At 38.9% G+C, this 18,237-nt stretch overlaps 2 protein-coding genes across 2 annotated transcripts; both read left to right on the plus strand.

Annotated features, from left to right (window-relative positions):
• The first annotated feature begins 5,985 nt into the window (after positions 1–5,985).
• Positions 5,986–7,687, plus strand: LOC101475460 (myeloid-associated differentiation marker-like). Its single transcript, XM_004558463.3, has 2 exons — positions 5,986–6,324; positions 6,733–7,687. Exons 1-2 carry the CDS (start codon positions 6,058–6,060, stop codon positions 7,291–7,293), a joined length of 828 nt encoding a protein of 275 aa, XP_004558520.2. The 5' UTR covers positions 5,986–6,057; the 3' UTR covers positions 7,294–7,687.
• A 1,611-nt stretch (positions 7,688–9,298) lies between these two features.
• On the plus strand, positions 9,299–10,735 carry LOC101486715 (myeloid-associated differentiation marker homolog). Its single transcript, XM_004558500.3, has one exon. The coding sequence runs from the start codon at positions 9,460–9,462 to the stop codon at positions 10,321–10,323; it is 864 nt and encodes a 287-aa protein (XP_004558557.2). The 5' UTR covers positions 9,299–9,459; the 3' UTR covers positions 10,324–10,735.
• Positions 10,736–18,237: the final 7,502 nt, after the last annotated feature.

Here is an 18,237-nt window from a genome sequence, read left to right on the forward strand (position 1 = left end):
CTCTAAGAGCCATTTCGTTCGCGAACGACCCATCACTACTCTGTGCAAAGCTGGTAGAGACATACCCTGAAACAGCGGTCCCCAACCTTTTTCGCGCCACGGACCGGTTCATGCCCAACAATATTTTCACGGACCCGCCTGTAAGGTGTCGCAGATAAATACAACAAAATAAAACTAGTACCGGTACCGTAAAAAAGAAGATTTATTCATAACACACATGAAAAGACCCAGGAATACCGAGTTAACAATAAAAACGATAACAAAATAACGCTGAAAACCGATAAAAACCCTGAAAACCATACATTTCACACCTGAGCCTCAACTCTCGTGGCCCGGTACCAAACGACTCACGGACCGGTACCAGTCCGAGGCCCGGGGGTTGGGGACCACTGCCCTAAAAGACTGGCAGCTGTAATTGCAGCAAAAGGTGGTTCTACAAAGTATTGACTCAGGGGGCTGAATAATTAAGCACACCCCACTTTTCAGTTATTTATTTGTAAAAAATGTTTGGAATCATGTATGATTTTCGTTCCACTTCTCACGTGTACACCACTTTGTGTTGGTCTTTCACGTGGAATTCCAATAAAATTGATTCATGTTTGTGGCTGTAATGTGACAAAATGTGGAAAAGTTCAAGGGGGGCGAATACTTTTGCAAGCCACTGTATGTTCTAGAATCAATTCTCACATTAAAATATCGATATGTAAATGACTGGTATCGGAGGAATCGATATTTCAGGATCAATCCGCACATCACTACTGAATGTGGCAAGTGTTTCACATTTTTGCACTGAAATCAAATCCTGGACAGTTTAACAATGAGCAAGTAGCTGCAGCTTGTTTGTGATTGAAAATAAAGACAAAAAAATAATGCCTTGTTTTACTTTATTTTATTTTAATTTACTTACTGAAAGTTAGGGCATAGTATATATTATTCTGAGGGAAAAGTGAATTTAACCCCTTTAACTTCCACCCGTGTTGCAACAACTGATTCATAGTGTCTGTCATAATCACACAGGAAATCTTGCAAAGTGAACCTGTTCACTAAATGTGATTTTCTTTTCTTCATCAGATTCAACCCAGAAGGTATTTATGTCTCACCCTGGGGTTAAATCAGTGATCTTTTTCTTTTTAGGTGAATGTGTAAACCACTATGTTACTTCATTCAGTGCATATTTTCACAATACTAACTTATCTCCCCAGGTAAAAAAGCAGATAAGAGCTCTATTAAAATATTATAGTGTACAGATCATAAAACAGTGTTGGAAAGGTTTAGTCATCAAATTGAGCTACAGATGGAAATTGCTCCAGTTTTAAACAAAGTAAGATCAATTACAGTCCAAATACTTTCATACATACAAAAAACATAAATGGAAAATATGTCAAACAAAATTAGAAAAATAGTGTTGTGTTCCTTTACTTAAGTATATGTTCAGACAAACACTCTTGACACCAAGGTTAATTTAGGATTACAGCATCCATCAACAGCAGAGCAGGGCAGGAGGCAACTCCCAGGGAACGTTTGCACAGATTTGTGTCCACGTTTGTGATCTCAGAACTCAGGCCCAACCATGGGACTCAATGGACGGCAAGCATAAGTGTTTGTTTCTGTTCTAAGAACAAATGAGCTTGTGGTTCCTCTTCCTTCCCCTCACTCACACGTCTAATACAAACACACACTGGGTGGGTGTTGGGGTTTATTTGCCTGCGCTTGGTACATGGCTGGCAGTGATTGGTTTAAGCTGCACATTTTTCAAAAGCCACACTGACACAGTTTCTCAGAGCTTGATATTGTTTCCTCCAACATCTCTAGAAACTAACATTTAACAAAATCCCCAGTGATTTGTGTCTTTTTCCATTTTGAGAACATTTGAGGACTTTGTGGCCTATGACCGTACCCCTGGGTGCTTTTCAATGATAAGTGGTGAATAGTGGGAATGCTGCGACCTAACTTGACCCAGCGATCATTCTTGTTGCTACATGTTTGGCCTTCATTTTCATTGGTTTTCGTTCTATTGTCATGCTGTGAGCTGTCATCTCAGACTGAAACTTCCTGCAGTCTGGGTAGGCTAACTGTGAATGAGAAACTGTTTACTTGGAGTAATGTATTTGGGTGTGTATGTATCATTTTGTGCAGATGTCGTCTTTAGCTCAGTTACTCTGTCATTCAGAGTTCTGGTTTTGGGGGGATTTTTTTTTTTATTGAGAACAATGATAAATACACTCAAGTCACAGGGTTGCTTCCACATCCATTTTTAAACAATCACACTTTTTTTTGCTGTCGCTAAAGTACTCCGGCTGTGCATTGGAAAAGCCGCAGGTTTAAGGATGTAGGCCAAGTTCAGGTCTCAGTTTAATCAGCGTTCATAGTAGCTTGTACTACTGCGTATGCAATTTTAAGCAAAAGTGACCTGATAAAGACAAAGAAGTCAAGTTATCTTTCCTGTTGAGGCCTAAGTGGCCATGCTTGGAAAGTCTCTCTTATCAGCACAATTCCATATTATTATATAATTATTTTTATTTCAAATAGTTTTCTATTGCTCTATTTCCTCTATTTTTAGAGGAATAAACTTTGTATTCAGCATTTCTCCCATTTCTAAGATGCTTATTGTGGGGCCAGGATTCTGTCTGGTGCGCATTACAAGAGTAAGAGGTCATCTTTTCACATATCTGGCATTAAAATAAACAAATGAAGTTTGTAAGTTATAAGTTTAGTATCATTCGTGTGAGGGACCAGTTTACACACTGATTGTTTAATGCAAAAATCAAAGCTAAAGTTTGTTATTATGTTGTTATGTGATATTTGTTTTAAATGTGCTCCAGTATCTGATAAAACGATTAGCTGTTATTGTAGCCTCTGTTCTGTTCTGTCATCAGTAGGGATCTCTCTCTCAGCCACACATTTCTTGTGAGAGTTGTATGTGTTGACTTTTGTAAACTAGAGCCAATGGAAATTTGGAGCAGTGTCTCAGGATGATCAGTGGGGGGTAAAATCATAAAATAGTGCTGTCCCATGTAAAGTGAAATACTCTGTAACCTTAGTTATAAAGTATAGTTGTTGTAATAGATTATTATAAGGGAGTGAGAACTGAATCGATGGGATTATGTAGTATTCAGAACACTTTCCCAAATATTTAAGGGATGAGTCAGAGTTAAAATAATAGCTCTGTGCCAATCCTACACTATTTCAACACAAAAGTTGATCCATAAAATCTTTCATCTACAATCCTGTGAAAACATGTTTTTTCACAGGACTCTGTGCAGTCCTGAGCTCCCCATGAACCAGTAGCTTGTAGAACAACCTTTAGCAGCAATAAATTTAAGTCACTTTCAGTATGACTAATTAGTGTCCCGCATCATGGAGGAACTTTGCCCCTCTCTTCGTTACAACTTTGTTGAATTTTGCAGGCACGGCTCTCTGAAGGTCCCACCGCAGCATTTCAGTCAGGCTGAGGTCTCGTCTTTGACTCGACCATTGCAGAACCTTGATTCTTTCCTTTTTCAGACATTTTGTTGTAGATTTGCTGCTGTGCTTGTGATCATTGCCCTGTTGCATTATGGGCAAGTTTTAACTGTTGGTAGATGACCTCACAACTCAATGAATGCAAGCTGCCCAGGTTCTTTAGCCACAAAACAAGCCAAAATCATGACCGCTCCACCACCGTGCCTAACAGCTGGTATGAGGAGCTGCTGTAGTGCTGATATGCTATGTTTGCTTTTTCCAAATGTTTCGCTGTGCATGGCTATACATCTCCACTTTGGTCACATCTGTCCAAAGGACATTGTACCAGTATCTTTATGGTTTGTTCATTTAAAACTTTACAGACTTAATCTGAGCTGCCATGTTGTTTTTAGAGAGAAGAGGCTTTTTCCTGGAAACCCTTTCATATCTATTTAGTCCAGAGAAGTCTGTGATGTGGCATTGCTCCAGACTAGCAACAAAATCTCTGCTTTTATAGAGGTGCTCTATCTGGAGATCAGATAATACAGGCATCTAATTATCCATACCTGGTTGTGATTTACCTTCTTAATTTCTACTGATAACTGAGTTGCTTGTGAGCTTCATAAGCAGCACAAATGAATTCAAAAGCACAAAAATAATCAAAATAAGCAACATCAGCTTCTAACGTTTTTGTTATCAGTTAAATAATTAAGGTTTTATAGGATTAGTTAAGTCTCCACTTAAGCCATCTACGTCCACTGTGAGCGACCATCTTTGAACAGAGGCGGTGGTTTACAACACCAACTGTCTGCCATCTATAATCCAGTTTTGAGTTCCCTCCCCAGACGTCTTAACGCCCACTCACATCCTGGGCCATCTGACCTTAGGAATTCGCATGATAATGTGGGGCCAGGTTTCACAATGAGCTCACCCGAAACCCTGGCTGATTGGGACCCACACCCAGTTTCACACCTTGGCTCACGTGATTAGGTAGAGGATCATCAGGGGGTCCTTTGTCCCTCTGCGCGGGGTTACTCCCACTAGGTTTAAATCTGGGACTCTCCACCATTTGACCTTACAACTGAAGAAGCTTCTCGGATGAGAGGTGAAACGTCTTCAAGCAACTTAAAGAAGTCCAGACGCTTTTCTTTGCAAGCTCCTCTGACTACGATGACCTGGATGACTGAGAACCTTCACAGACTTAAGTCTCCACTGTTTTACCCATAGACTGTATATAAAGATGGATGTTTTCTCTGGCTCTGAAAAATGAAGCTAATGTGAAATTGGCTTAAGCTCTTTCTCAGTGCCAACAGGGGGAAACTGTGTTGATAATAGAAATAAGTTTGACTGTGTTGAAGCTCACTTCATAAACCCTATTAAAACAATTTAAACTTTAACCCTGTAAAACTTGAATTGACAGGAAGTTCTTTTTCTTTTAATTAACATTTTCTTGACTAGCCACTTTTTTTAAATTGGGAGATTAAATATTAATCTGCATATATGAGTTTTAACTTGTATTATATTTGCTATATCCAGAAGTTAATGCAATTTATTGCTTTAAAAGGTGGTGGGGGGGAGGGGGAGAGGGGCACTTGGCATTAAAGGGTTATTTATCTTACAATTGTAGAAAGAGGTCTCAGTCTCTACTTGCTGTTCTTTTTCTGGTGCAGCATGATGTTTGTTCAGTGACTTATGGTCCTGTTTAGTGTTGCTAGATAATGACTTGCATGTGTTATGGGGGGGTGGGTTTTTTGTACTGTAGTGTGCTGTCCCTCTGTTCCTGATTTTGGTACAGACCATTCATAACATTCTGTTTCCAAACCCTTAGATGCCGATGCAAAACTCGAGGCTTCAAGCTGGGACTTCACTAACCGATGAACAACATTACTGAACACTGACTGCATCCACAGGCTATAAGTACTGTCCACGTTAAAATGTTAAATAATTTGTATAAGTTGCACAAAAATAAGGTTTGTGTCGTGCATTAACAATTGTGCAAGAATTGCCAAAGGTGCTTGTTTGTGTCAGCAGCTGAGAGTTACTTGCTGCACTTGCAGTAAATCTTGAATGTTGGTTTTCTTTGCAGTAACTCAGATTTTTTTAAAATTATTCAGATAAACAGAAGTATTTTTTCACAATATAAAGCAACTCTTTCATATTTCTTTGAAATAATCCTACTTTACATCTGTAGATAAAACAATATGCCATGTTGCTAAGGACCATTTCCTCAGCTTCTTGTAACATATTAACATATTTAAGCTGTTAAGGCCTGAACATGCCACTAATTTAGAATTCGTAATGGATGAGCAATAGGGTGAATAGAGAGTGTCAGCAGGTGTAGTTCCTGTTATACCTAACAGCTTAGTCAGTAAACCAACCCCTCTACAGTGATAAGCAAATGTGAATGTCATACATTTCTGCAGCTTTGGATGGGAGGCAACGAGGGAGCGGCCACAGTTTCCACATACCTTCAGTTACATTCGACAGCATTTCTGCTGAGACAGAAACCAAACAGCTTCTACATAGCATAATAATAATTTTGAAGTGAGAGAAATAGAAGAGGTGCTAAATTAACAATAGATCCAGCTGTAATCTGTCTAACGGCTTACAGTCAGCATGGTTACGGTGGACTTCAAGACACTCACAGCACCGGTGGGCATTTTAAGGATACTGGCAGTGGTCTTAACCTGCATCTCCTTCAGCCTGGTGGCATCACTGGGCCACATTTCTGTGTCCTTCTGGGCCTGGTGCATGTTCAGCTGGTGTTTCTGCTTCTGCATCACCTTCCTCGTGCTCCTCCTGGAACTGACAACTCTAAATACAAAGCTGCCCATCTCCTGGGATGACTTCACTGCTGCATTTGCCATGTTGGCTACCCTGATGGTATGTGTCGATTTTTATTTTTTAAACTCTAATGTCATTTGTCTGTTCTTGCTATAGCTATTGCTGCAGGTTGTATGAAGGACTAGCCAGCTTTCTTCATGATCACTGCCACTGAGACTTGAAGAAAATAAAGGTGTTTTAAGCTGAACTTAAATTTAAAGGTTTCATACGGCTCAAACTACTTTAAGTACAATTAAACTACTTCATGAAAAATAAGAGGCAGATTAACTATGTTTTTAGAGATAGACATATCAACACCCTAAATGATGAGTTTAAAAGTCCCATGGTAGAGCTTTATTTTTTTGCAGCTTTATCAATAATCTATAACTAGTTAAACGGAGTGACACACAAGAAATCAGTCAAAATCAACTCTGAGTAAAAAAAAATTCCACCCTTTCTTCCACACAGATGTTCACAGCAGCTGTGATCTATCCATATTTCTTCGTCTGCTCTAGCTGCGGCAGAGGTATTGGTGCCAGTGTCACGACCTGCTTGGCCTTCATCCTCTACGCCGTTGAGGTGGGGCTAACCCGGGCCAAACCTGGTGAGATCAGTGGATTCCTTTCCACAGTCCCAGGCCTCCTCAAGGTTTTAGAGGCCTTTGTGGCCTGCATCATCTTCATCTGTTTGGACTTCACCTTTTACTCTATCTTCCCGGGGCTCCAGTGGTGCGTTGCCGTCTACTCCATCTGCTTCATTTTTGCCCTCCTCGTCATCATTTTTACCATCGGCCGCCTGCTGTCGCTCTTCCCTGCGCCCTTCGACAAAGTCTTGACGGTGTGCAATGTGCTGGCAGTGCTGATGTACTTCACAGCTGTGGTCATTTGGCCATTTTACAGCTTTAGGAACAATTTAGGCAGCAATAATTTTTACATAGTCATTACTGTGATGACCTGCTTGAACCTCATTGCTTACATTGTGGATACAGTTTACTCGTTTAAGCTCGTCTTCTTCGTCAGCAGAACATAGGTTGCAAAAAGTCAGCTTGAACTTATCTTTCATTGATTGATTGATTGATTGTATGATAGTTATTTTTATGATGGTTTATGTCATTCTTTTACTGCAGATTTCATATTAATTAGAGTAGCTTTTTTTAAACACGATTTTGCATTTTTTGAAGCGTTAACGTAGCTGTGGTTGATTCAGGGGTTTTTTTATTCAGGTTTATGAGCCTGTAAAAGTACCGAGTGGGAAACTCATTCAGTATAGTTTCTTACAAATCTCACCCTGATAAAGAACATTAAAATCCAGTCATTGTGGTTACTGAACGTTATTGAACAAGCCTACATACCCATATGGTTGTTTTAGCACCTCGGTAATAAAGTATGATAAGTAAATCTTAAATAAATACCACTTTCATGGTTTCAGGGTTAAATAATGAACTCCCCTTTGAGAATGTTTGCAAAGGTGTGTGCATATCCTGCAATACACACAGCTATGGGTTTTGAGCTAACAACTCCACTCCCTTTTTTTGATTATGGGCATGGAGTAAGTGAAAGAGAACAAAAAAGAGCAGATTTAAGAAAGTTTTTTCTTCTTGTAGTTTTTTTAAAAGGCAGTCTTTAGCTGTTAAAGAAAGAAGCTGCTTTGTTTTGTCCTAATGATTTAACTGCTGATGATGAGCTGAGCTGTCGAACGGCTCCTCATGTGTGTTTACACAGGAAAAGAATTACTGGACGTTTACTGCCAGAACAGGTTTATTTAGGTTTATTTATTCAATCCAAAGCTCTAAAGCCAGTTGGAACAATAATCAGTGACGACTTTGCTGTTTGATTAGTCTACAATGGTTCTGGTTATTCTTTCAGTAAACAGTGAAAAATGCACAGTTTAAACTGGTTGTATTTGGATTTTGTCCAAACAGTAATAAAACATTATTTTTATAAATATTTTAAAGTTTTTAAAGATGAAGCACACCTTCACTCAGTGTCACAAAATAAAAATTTCCCTTAGTAAATCTATTACTTAAAGGGAGAGTACAGGATAAGTACTTTTCCATTTTAGTTTTCTTTTAACAGACCATTCGAACCATAAAAGCAGTTGCTCAAGGTTAGCCCAGTTTGCTTATCAGAGTATAAGTAATAAAACTGATAACCACTAGCATATATGGTTGAAGCGTAACCTTTCACCCATCATGTACAGCAACCCGCATACAAAAATGGGAACAACTATGAAAAGCGATTGTATGTAGTAGTATGTAGTTTTGTGAGCAATGAGAGATTTTGTTTTTGTTTTTTAAAAAAGGAAAAAGCTACAAAATGGAAGAACTGGAGAGGAAGAGACCACATGGGTCACATCCACATTCTGCATCTGCAGATTTAATGTGTGTTAAAGTACCGTAGTGATTGTGTGTTCTTTTAAATGTATTCTTATAAATGTACACTTTTCTCTGCTTCTTTGTTTTGTGGTTTGTTTAACGTTTTCTTACATTTTAAATATTCCATGAATGTTTAAGGAAATGAATCATATGATGTCCAATGTGTTAGTGTAAATGGAATAGTACTTATATAACAGTACTTATTATCTATTCTAACCCTCATTTATCCAACCTTTCACACACATTCGTACAAGCTCTTCATTCTATAGCACCTTTTGTAGCTTTCATGCTAACACTCACACGGATGCACCATGGAGGGAACTCAGGTCAGTGTCTTCAGTGCCTGAAATTTAAAAGCTCAATAACATAATTTAGTGTCCCAAATTGCTCTCTTTTAACTACACAGAAGCAATAAATCAAGTCAACAAAACTACAGGAAAAAACGCATTTATTTCTAGGATATGACCTACACCCCATCACTATGCTGTACTGAGCTGGGTTTGTGCCAAAGACCAGAGTCCAGTGTGGGTTGCGAGGCTAACATGATAACGCTCATGAGTATCCAATCAATGGCGTGAAACAGGGGTCATAAACAGCTCAGATAAGCCCAGGATGCTCTGAGTGAATGTGCACCACCACTTGCGTTTCTGTTTCAAAGAACACACCTGCTCTGGTCTTTGCCTTCATGGACATCTTTAGCTGCTATCATTTAAGCTGGTTTCAAAGTCAAAGGCTTGCTGTACACTGAGTACAGTAAACTGACTTGGAAAACCAAAGAATACTTTTTTTTTTAAGGTCAAAGACACTCATCCTGTCCAGACATGGTGAATGTAGATGTCCGATCCCTTACCCAGCCAGTGGGGATCATGCGAATAATGGCAGCTATCCTCACTTGCATGTGTTTTAGCCTGGCGGGAGCGGCAGGAGCTAATTCATCTTCCTACTGGGCGTGGTGCATGTTCACTTGGTGCTTCTGCTTCTTCTTCACGTTTCTGATTGTCATCCTGGAGTTCACCACCGTCAACAGCAAAGTACCTTTCGCCTGGGATGACTTCACTACCGCTTTTGCAATGCTTGCGAGCCTCATGTGCCTGATCGTCTCCATCATCTACCCCACTTTTTTCACTTGCAAAACCTGCCACCGTGCTATCGGTGCCTCCGTGGTCTCCTGGGTTTGTTTCGCCACATATGCAGGTGAGGTGGTCTTAACACGCCTTTATCCTCGTGGGGAAACCAGCGGGTTCCTCTCCACGCTGCCGGGGATAATGAAGATGCTGGAGACCTTCATTGCCTGTCTCATCTTTGTATCCCTGGATCAAGGCCAGTACACTGGTAATTCAGGACTCCAGTGGTGTGTGGCTGTGTATTCCTTGTGTTTTATCTTTTCCATCATCATAATCCTGCTCACCCTCGCACAGCTGACCTCCTACTTGCCGATCTCCTTCGACATGGTGGTGATTGTCTATAACATTTTGGCAGCAGTGATGTACACGACAGCTATGGTGATCTGGCCACTCTACAGTTTCTCTAAGAACAAACAAAGACCCCCTAACTGTGGTCACTTCTGTCCCTGGGATAAGCTGGTGGTGGTCACCTTCATGACAATCTTTAACTTTATTGTTTACACCCTGGACGCTGTGTACTCGATACGTCTTGTGTTCTGCATCATGAATCGTGAAGACTAATATGAAACAAAACATGCTCTGTGTTTGCATCACTCTTAATAGAACAAGGTTATAAAAGTGTTTCAATTTTTTATAAACTTGTGTTATACAGCTGCTGACCAAATAACGAATCCAACATAGTCTATTATAATCTAAAGTGCTGTCTTAAATAACTGCATAAAAGAAATGTAAAGTACCAAAACATACTCAGTTAATGATTAGATCTGTGGTATCACTGTCGTAAGATCTAAAAACAAAACAAATATCTGAGGGGAACTTTGGATCCTCAGGTGATGGAACAGTACAGGTAATAATGTTGAGGTCATCTATAGCTCTGCTGCGTCGTGTAGTCAAATTATATGCCAAATAAAGGTGGGTGTGTTCACATTCATCTTTTTACTTGACGGTGTCACAACTTTCTGATGAAAGGAAGAGTTTGACAGTTGACATTTCGCTGTATAATAAACACGGTGGTTATTTTTCAAAAAAAAAATGAAGGCCAAGAGCAAAATGTTATTGATGCACTCTTGAGTATTAGCGTAAAGCCTGACTGATATGTTATTTGTTTAGGCCGATACCGATATCTGCTGATTTAAAAAGTCTGATATCCAACATTGGATGATATAAATGTAAACAGATTTCAGCCAATAACTGCACATTTGCTGTTTGTAGTTTATATACTTGTTTACATTCTGGCCAGTCAGCTGGTTGTTGTGTTTGTGGCAACTTTCCTGTTGCCAACAAGAAAGTTACTGAATGCCCTCTGCTGGTCAAACTTCTCGGCATGAAGACTCGTGCTGCATGAGTGCTTCTCCAGTCCCTTGGTTACTTTTTAATTTTCATTTACTGGCCAATATAAATGCCAGTACAGTCAGATCGACATTTAGATAACGGTATCTCCTTCGAAGGTGAAGGTCGATATTGCTACCTTCATGTAGAACCAAGTATCCTGCATTGAAAAGTGAAAGCAAAAGTCTAGTATCATTTTGTTTGTGCTGAACTACCTAAAAATGAACGTGTCCTAGTTTCAACAATAGTAATCTACAAACCAATGCGTGACATTGACATGTATGTTCATCTTTTAGATCCAGTTAATAACAACTGTTTCCATGTTCCCAGACTTTCTGCTATTCGGGTGTGGTCACCTGAATTATATAATAAAGACCACATTTTGTTCCCTAAATGTCAAGCCAGTGTTGCAGATAAATATATAATAAAACCAAAATCCTTAGTGTGCAGCACAAACAGGAAAATATAAACACTGAAAGGCAAACAGACCTGTCACTGAGATGGGGCTGGAAGAAATGAGAGAAATACTGGGACTTTTTTTTTTTCTAAAGGCGGAGATGAAGCAGAGACAGCAGTGAGACGGCAAGAAATTTCCAGACCTTGGTGGGATACGTGGGAAAGCCAAAAAAGAAAATGAAGTTGGATTTGTTGGAAGGTGTTTTCTTTCTTTTTTTCCCCCCTTTCTTTCTTCTTTGGAGATGTGCTGGGCAGGCCTGGAAAGCTAGGAAGCAAAAAGTAGGACCTCAGTTAATTCTTTTAAAACAGCTTCATCCAGATCTTACATGTAATCCCAAAAGTATTGTGCTGCCCGGTATACCAATCTGTGTGAGTGAGCTTGGGTCAAATAGAGTAAGTGAAGCATGGAAATTTAGCTTTTCTTCTCATGTCAGTCTGTCAGAAGGAAAGACCACATTTAAGTAAATCGTCTATATATGCCAGACGTGACAGTAAATTGGATTCTGTAAGGTGTGCTTTGATTTAGATTACCGAATGGACAACTCACGATCAACAGTTCACGAGTTTCTTCCACTTCAGGGGGGAAAAGAGGTATGAAAAAGTACACTGTACAACACATCCAAAATGTGCCTTCCTTATTAAAAGGAGTTGCAGTAAAATGTATTTTGTGACTGTATTTACTATTCAAAGCATCTATGTAAAGAGGTGTTACATTTAGTGTGGTTAAATCAACCAACGCTTTCTCCCTGTGTGTTTGCTCATTAAATACCAGCAGAGTTAGAACTAGTTAATGATTACCACTAACTTTTAGTTGGAATACTAAAGTAATACGGAAGAGAACAAAGCATTGTTGATAACATAAAGCAACTGTTCAATTATTAAAGTACAAAACTACCATAGAAAACATAATGCAAAAGAGTTTAACACAATCTTAAGCTGAATTATTATTTTGAAAAATGAAACAAACAGTTTCAGTTTAAGAAGCCTTATAGTGCGCAGAGTGCACAGTGAACACATAAAAAATAGGACCCCCTGATGATCCTCTAATCGCCTGAGCCAAGGTGGGAAACTGGGTGTGGCTCAGGCGATTAGAGGATCATCAGGGGGTCCTTTTGTCCCTCTGTGGGGGGACACTCCCACTAGGTTTATATCTGGGACTCTCCACCATTTGACCTTAGAACTGAAGAAGCTTCTCGGATGAGAGGCGAAACGTCTTCAAGCAACTTAAAGAAGTCCAGACGCTTTTCTTTGCAAGCTCCTTTGACTTCTTCTTCTCTAGTTTCACCAAATGCAGCTGCTAAGGGATTTGAGTTCTCCTAATAAACTTCTCCTTGACCTAATATTGTAAGATCTTTACCTCACATTATAAAGTCAGTGTTTTGTGAATTAGAACTAAATGAATAAATACAACCGAAGTGAACTGAATGGAAGCTGAATTAAATTATATTTAAATTTATGGCCAAAATATTGAACTGAAGACTACTCAAGGCACATATTTGATGCTTAAAAAAAGCAGTTGCTGTATCTTCATGCAGGTATTTTTTTTTTCCTTTCTTCATTTTTTTTGTCTCATGTGTCCAAAGAGACTGCACGTTTAAAAAAGTCAGATTGAAAAAAAACATCTGGAGGCTTGATGAGTATATTCAGCTTGAGATAGAGGTCGACTGATCGTCCGTCAGCGTGCATGTGACTGTTCAAAATCAGGGATTCTGGCTGTGAAAGAAGGCTGAAAGTCAGCAGTGTGAGTTAACACAGCATGTATGTTTAATGCAACTGGTGATCTGTATGTCCAGCTAATCTCGTAGGGCATGCTATTGCAAGAATATTTCATTCTGGGACTAACAAGGCAGAACAATCTGAACCACACATCACAAACCAAATGGTATGTGATAAATACAGGCACTGGTACAGCCACAGAGAAAACTAATCTACGCACAGGGTTTAGGCCGTACATTAATTTTAAGCAAAAAATCCAGGCCTACTCTATGTCAGCATGTCAGCAATAAAATTATGCTAACCCAGTTATTCGTGTGCAAGTAACATGGCCCAGCTGGTAGATTTGATTGTGGCAGATTTGTGTAAACCCGTGTGTGTGTGTGTGTGTATGTGTTCGCGTGAGGCATATTCTTCGTCACATCATCACCGAGCAATATTCAGATCAATCACTGCTATGCGGCCGTCACAGTGTTGTTCAGAAAATAGCACAGAAATTCATTTGTCCCCATGCTGAACTTTCTAGACCGAATTGTTATGTGATTTATTGAATTATGTTCCCAACTAGATGTGAAAAAAACACGGTAATCTGTGTTTCAAAAGAGGTCCTTGAAAAAAGAGGTAAGAAGCGCCAGAGGTAGGTGCATCTGACAGGAAAGAGAAAGGAAAGACCATCAGAGCAGCAGATGAGAGGCTTCCTGTCCTGGAGAGGAAAGGGATGAACGTGCAGACCACCCCAGAGTCAAAGCAGAAAGTCAGCCTGAACGTTTGCTAATGATAACATGTGGATAGTACGACTGAATTTTATTGTTGGGAATTACTCATCTTAACGTCAACTGACTCTGCTTTTTAAAGGGTTTTGTTAGAGGGGACACGTGCTCCTTTCCTTTCATACCAACCTGCAGTACATTCATCAAACACTGAAAAGCAAAACCTTTCCACGGGCGCAACCTCAATTGTTCCCTTTAACTTGCTTTCAAAGCTGCTTCATTTATACAGTTAAATTCAGACATCATTGTTTACCTCCTTAATAATTATCACCAAATATAAAAGAAATACTATTTCTGCAGCACTTTTGAAATCACAAAAACATAGAGCTTTAATAAGACTGAAACATGAGAATAATAACTACACCCACGTGCTGCTTTATTAGTTGTGCTTTCAGCTTGTACCTTTACAACACATGTCATATTCAACAAGCTGCCATACCAGCATGACAGGATCACATAGTTGCTGCAGATTTGTCAGCTGTACATACATAATAAAAATCACACCACCACATCCCAAAAGGGCTTGGAATGCTGATCTACATGATCAGCAATAATACTCAGGTACTTGTGGCATTTAAACAATCTGCAACTGGTACTAAATGGCCCAGAGTGCGCTAATATCCTCTATACTACACCAACAACAACAACCTGAATTATAGGTGCAACATGGGATGGCTCATGTTGGTTGTACCAACATGAAACCCCTTACCTTCGAGGTGTGGCACCTTGTGTGGTCTTCTGCTGCTGTAGCCTATATGCTTCACAGTTGCTCGTCTGCATACAACTAGATTTTTAACTTATTGTTGCCTTCCTATGAGCTCAGAGCAGTTTGCCCATTCTGCTTTGACCTCTGGCATCAATTTGGCCTTTTTGCGCAGTGAAATGCAGCTCATTGGATATTTCCTCTTTTTCAGACTTCTCAGCAAACTCAAGAGATGGTTGTGTAGAAAGTCCCAGGACATCAAACTCAAAGTCACTTAAATCACCTTTCTTCCCCATTCTGATGCTCAGTTTGAAAGGCTTTCTTGACCACATCTGCATTTCTAAATGTACCGATTTGCTGCCATGTGATTGGCTGATTAGATATTTTTGATAAACAACAAATTAATGTGTACATCAAATTAAAGGCAGGTGACTGTAAATCAAATACCACAACTAAAGTGTACAAAAAACAATCTCTATATAAAAGAAAAACCAAATGCAAGTCATTTACTTCTTTTTAAAGCAGATTTGGAGACACTTCTGTGCAGGTCTTTAAAATGTCGGGGAACACAGACTCGTGTATTTTGTTAAACAACTTGAGTCAGTTCAGTTTAGCCATGGCTTATTCATTCATTTAATATTTCTCTCTTACATACACACCTCTCTGCAGAGGTTATTCTGAGCTGCTTCCTTTTTGTGTAGATCCTTCAATTCTCCAGGGGGAAAGATGAATGCAGGCTGACACTGTCTCTCCAGTAAAAGCCAAACGATGCCTAAATGCTTAGTGACATGTCTCGTTTTAGAAATTGGTTGTTGCATCCAAAACTAGTGTCCCGACAAGTTATAATTATCATTGTCAAACTGGCTTATTTTGATAATACAATCTAGCCTTTCAGTCTTTCCTAATTAACTCCTCTAATTTGCCCTTCAGGGTAAAGTATAAAGGGGCTTTTGTTAGAAGGAATATTAAGCACTGCTATTATTAGCATAATGAGAAAGGGAACATGGACCTGTGTTCAGATCCTCTCAAACTATGCGATTTGTAAAGGCTCGAAAAAATATAGGGTTTGACGCCTGAGTGGTTGACAAGCAGTGGAAGAAGGTGATGTTATGAGCTACAGAATTTAATAAATATCACTACACTGTCCACTTCATGGAAGATGTTTATTTTAATAAGTGAAACCAGTAGTAAATTTTAGTGCTTAAACTGGTAGTAGTAGTAGTAAAACAGGTCTTATCTTTGATCATAAAATATTCAAACTTCCCCAAAACTTCAGCTCTGGCTCATATCATATATAAAACTACTTTATTACTAACCCACTGCACCGTGGACAGAGACAATGTTATCCTGTCTTCCTCCCCTCACCCCAACCGGTTGTGAGAGATGGCCGCCCCTCCCTGAGCCTGGTTCTGCTGCAGGTATCTTCCTGTTAAAAGGGAGTTTTTCCTTCCTACTTTCACCAAAGTCCTTGCTCATAGGAGGTCACTCTGCTTCCTGACATTGGACCCACATTAAACTCATGGACTGAACATACACACACCAACAACCACCAATAACTGAACACACACACACTTGAGCAAAAACAAACAAATGGCCAACTGTACCCTCATACACACAATAATAACATGGCCTGAACCACCACTCACAACCACTAGCACTTTATATAACCACTGTAGAAATTATCCACATATCTCACTGATCTAAACTGCACTACTGTCAATGCTGTATAGACAATCATTCTATACAATACAATAATTATAGTCCTACAACTGTTTATAACTTGTATAGTTCATATTTCATATTTCTCTATAGTTTCACATTTATATCTTGTACATAGCTTGAACACTCACTACAGCCTGTACATACTTATAGTTATAGCATATTCATAATATACCTTCATACCATGTACATTGTAACAATAATAGACCCATTTTTGTAATATATCTATATATCTAAATTATTGTTAATATATATTTTGTAATATATCTATATTGTTGCTAAAGCACTTTCTGGATGGATGCAAACTGCATTTCATTGCCTTGTACTTGTGACATGTGCAATGACAATAAAGTTGAATTATATTCTATTCTATATGATTGTTGGGTTTTTCTCTGTATGTATTATTGTAGGGTCAACCTTACAATATAAAGCATCTTGAGGCGACTGCTGTTGTGATTTGGCGAGGTATAAATAACACTGAATAGGCCATAACTTGAGTTAAGTTCAAGGTAAAGTTACTTTAACTTAACTCTGTCTTTATGTCAAATGATTTATGAACTTGTTTTTTGTCAGTGATGTGACATGCAAATACAGACAAAAACATGTAATAAATCCTCAGAGTGATGGTGTACTTTTGATTGTATAACATAAAAATGCATCAGTTTTGTCAAAAAAATTATAATTTAACTAAACTGTCTTTATCTTTTTAATCACTGATCACTTTCAAACCATGACCCTGCAGTAGAAAAGTTGTTAATAAATTGGATGAGTGGATGAACCCATCTCTGCATAGATATGTTGAAGTATTTTATTAAAAGAAAAGGCCTTTATGAATGACTGATATCTGATGGCCTTAAAAAAAAGTGTGCATGGTTATTAGAATAATATTGAAATCCCACTAGGGGAAGCTGTTACTCCACAAACACCCTGAGCCATTAAGCACTGTCTTATAAAAGAAAATAATTGAATCAAATTGTTCCTCTGTTGTGTAATACTTCTCCTTTCAGATATTTTTTGAATATATATATATATATTTCAATAACAAACAGCTTCGGCATTTCATTGAATTACACTAAATCTGTTTAAATCAGGAACTGCCTCATTGAAGTGTAAAGTCCAGGAAGTGCCGTAATAACTGCAAATACTGCAGCTTTTCACATTAGCGAGATACTTTAGCCTTGCGGGTGGTTTTAAACTAGCAGGGAACGTGCCAAATTATAAAATGTTTGTTAAAACTCTCATCTTGGCACACATTTGACAAAGGGGTTGCTTGAATCCAGGTAAACCTTGTTAGCTTTTAGCACGATGCTTGTCCCCACATGCTAACACCGTGCACGTTAAGGTCACCACAGCCATCGGCTCCATTTGAAGTCTGTGTAGAAGCAAACAGCCTCATTATTTGCCTTCGTTGTAACAAAAGTAAATGCGCACAGGTGGCCTGGTGATCACTCTTAAATCACTTTTAAGTTGAAGCAGAAAGTAAATAAATGCAGGCTTTTTTTGTTGGATCAAGATTGTCGTGTCTCCTACCACTAGGCACAGGCCAGTTTCTATAATACAATTTAATTAAACTTGCATAAAAGCTTATGACATGACTGCACTGTGATGTAATCAGATCACAAGATAATAAACAAAACTCTTACCCCTGGGTGCTGTATGTCAAGAAGATCACTCTAAATAGCTAGCTCACTTCAGATTCTGTGAATTTTAGCTGTTTTTAGCTCTGCCAAGGTGATTTTAGAGGGAGTTAAACACATAGATCTGTCAACACATAGACACACAATC

This window comes from Maylandia zebra, linkage group LG4, assembly GCF_041146795.1.
Source record: "Maylandia zebra isolate NMK-2024a linkage group LG4, Mzebra_GT3a, whole genome shotgun sequence".
NCBI lineage: Eukaryota > Metazoa > Chordata > Actinopteri > Cichliformes > Cichlidae > Maylandia > Maylandia zebra.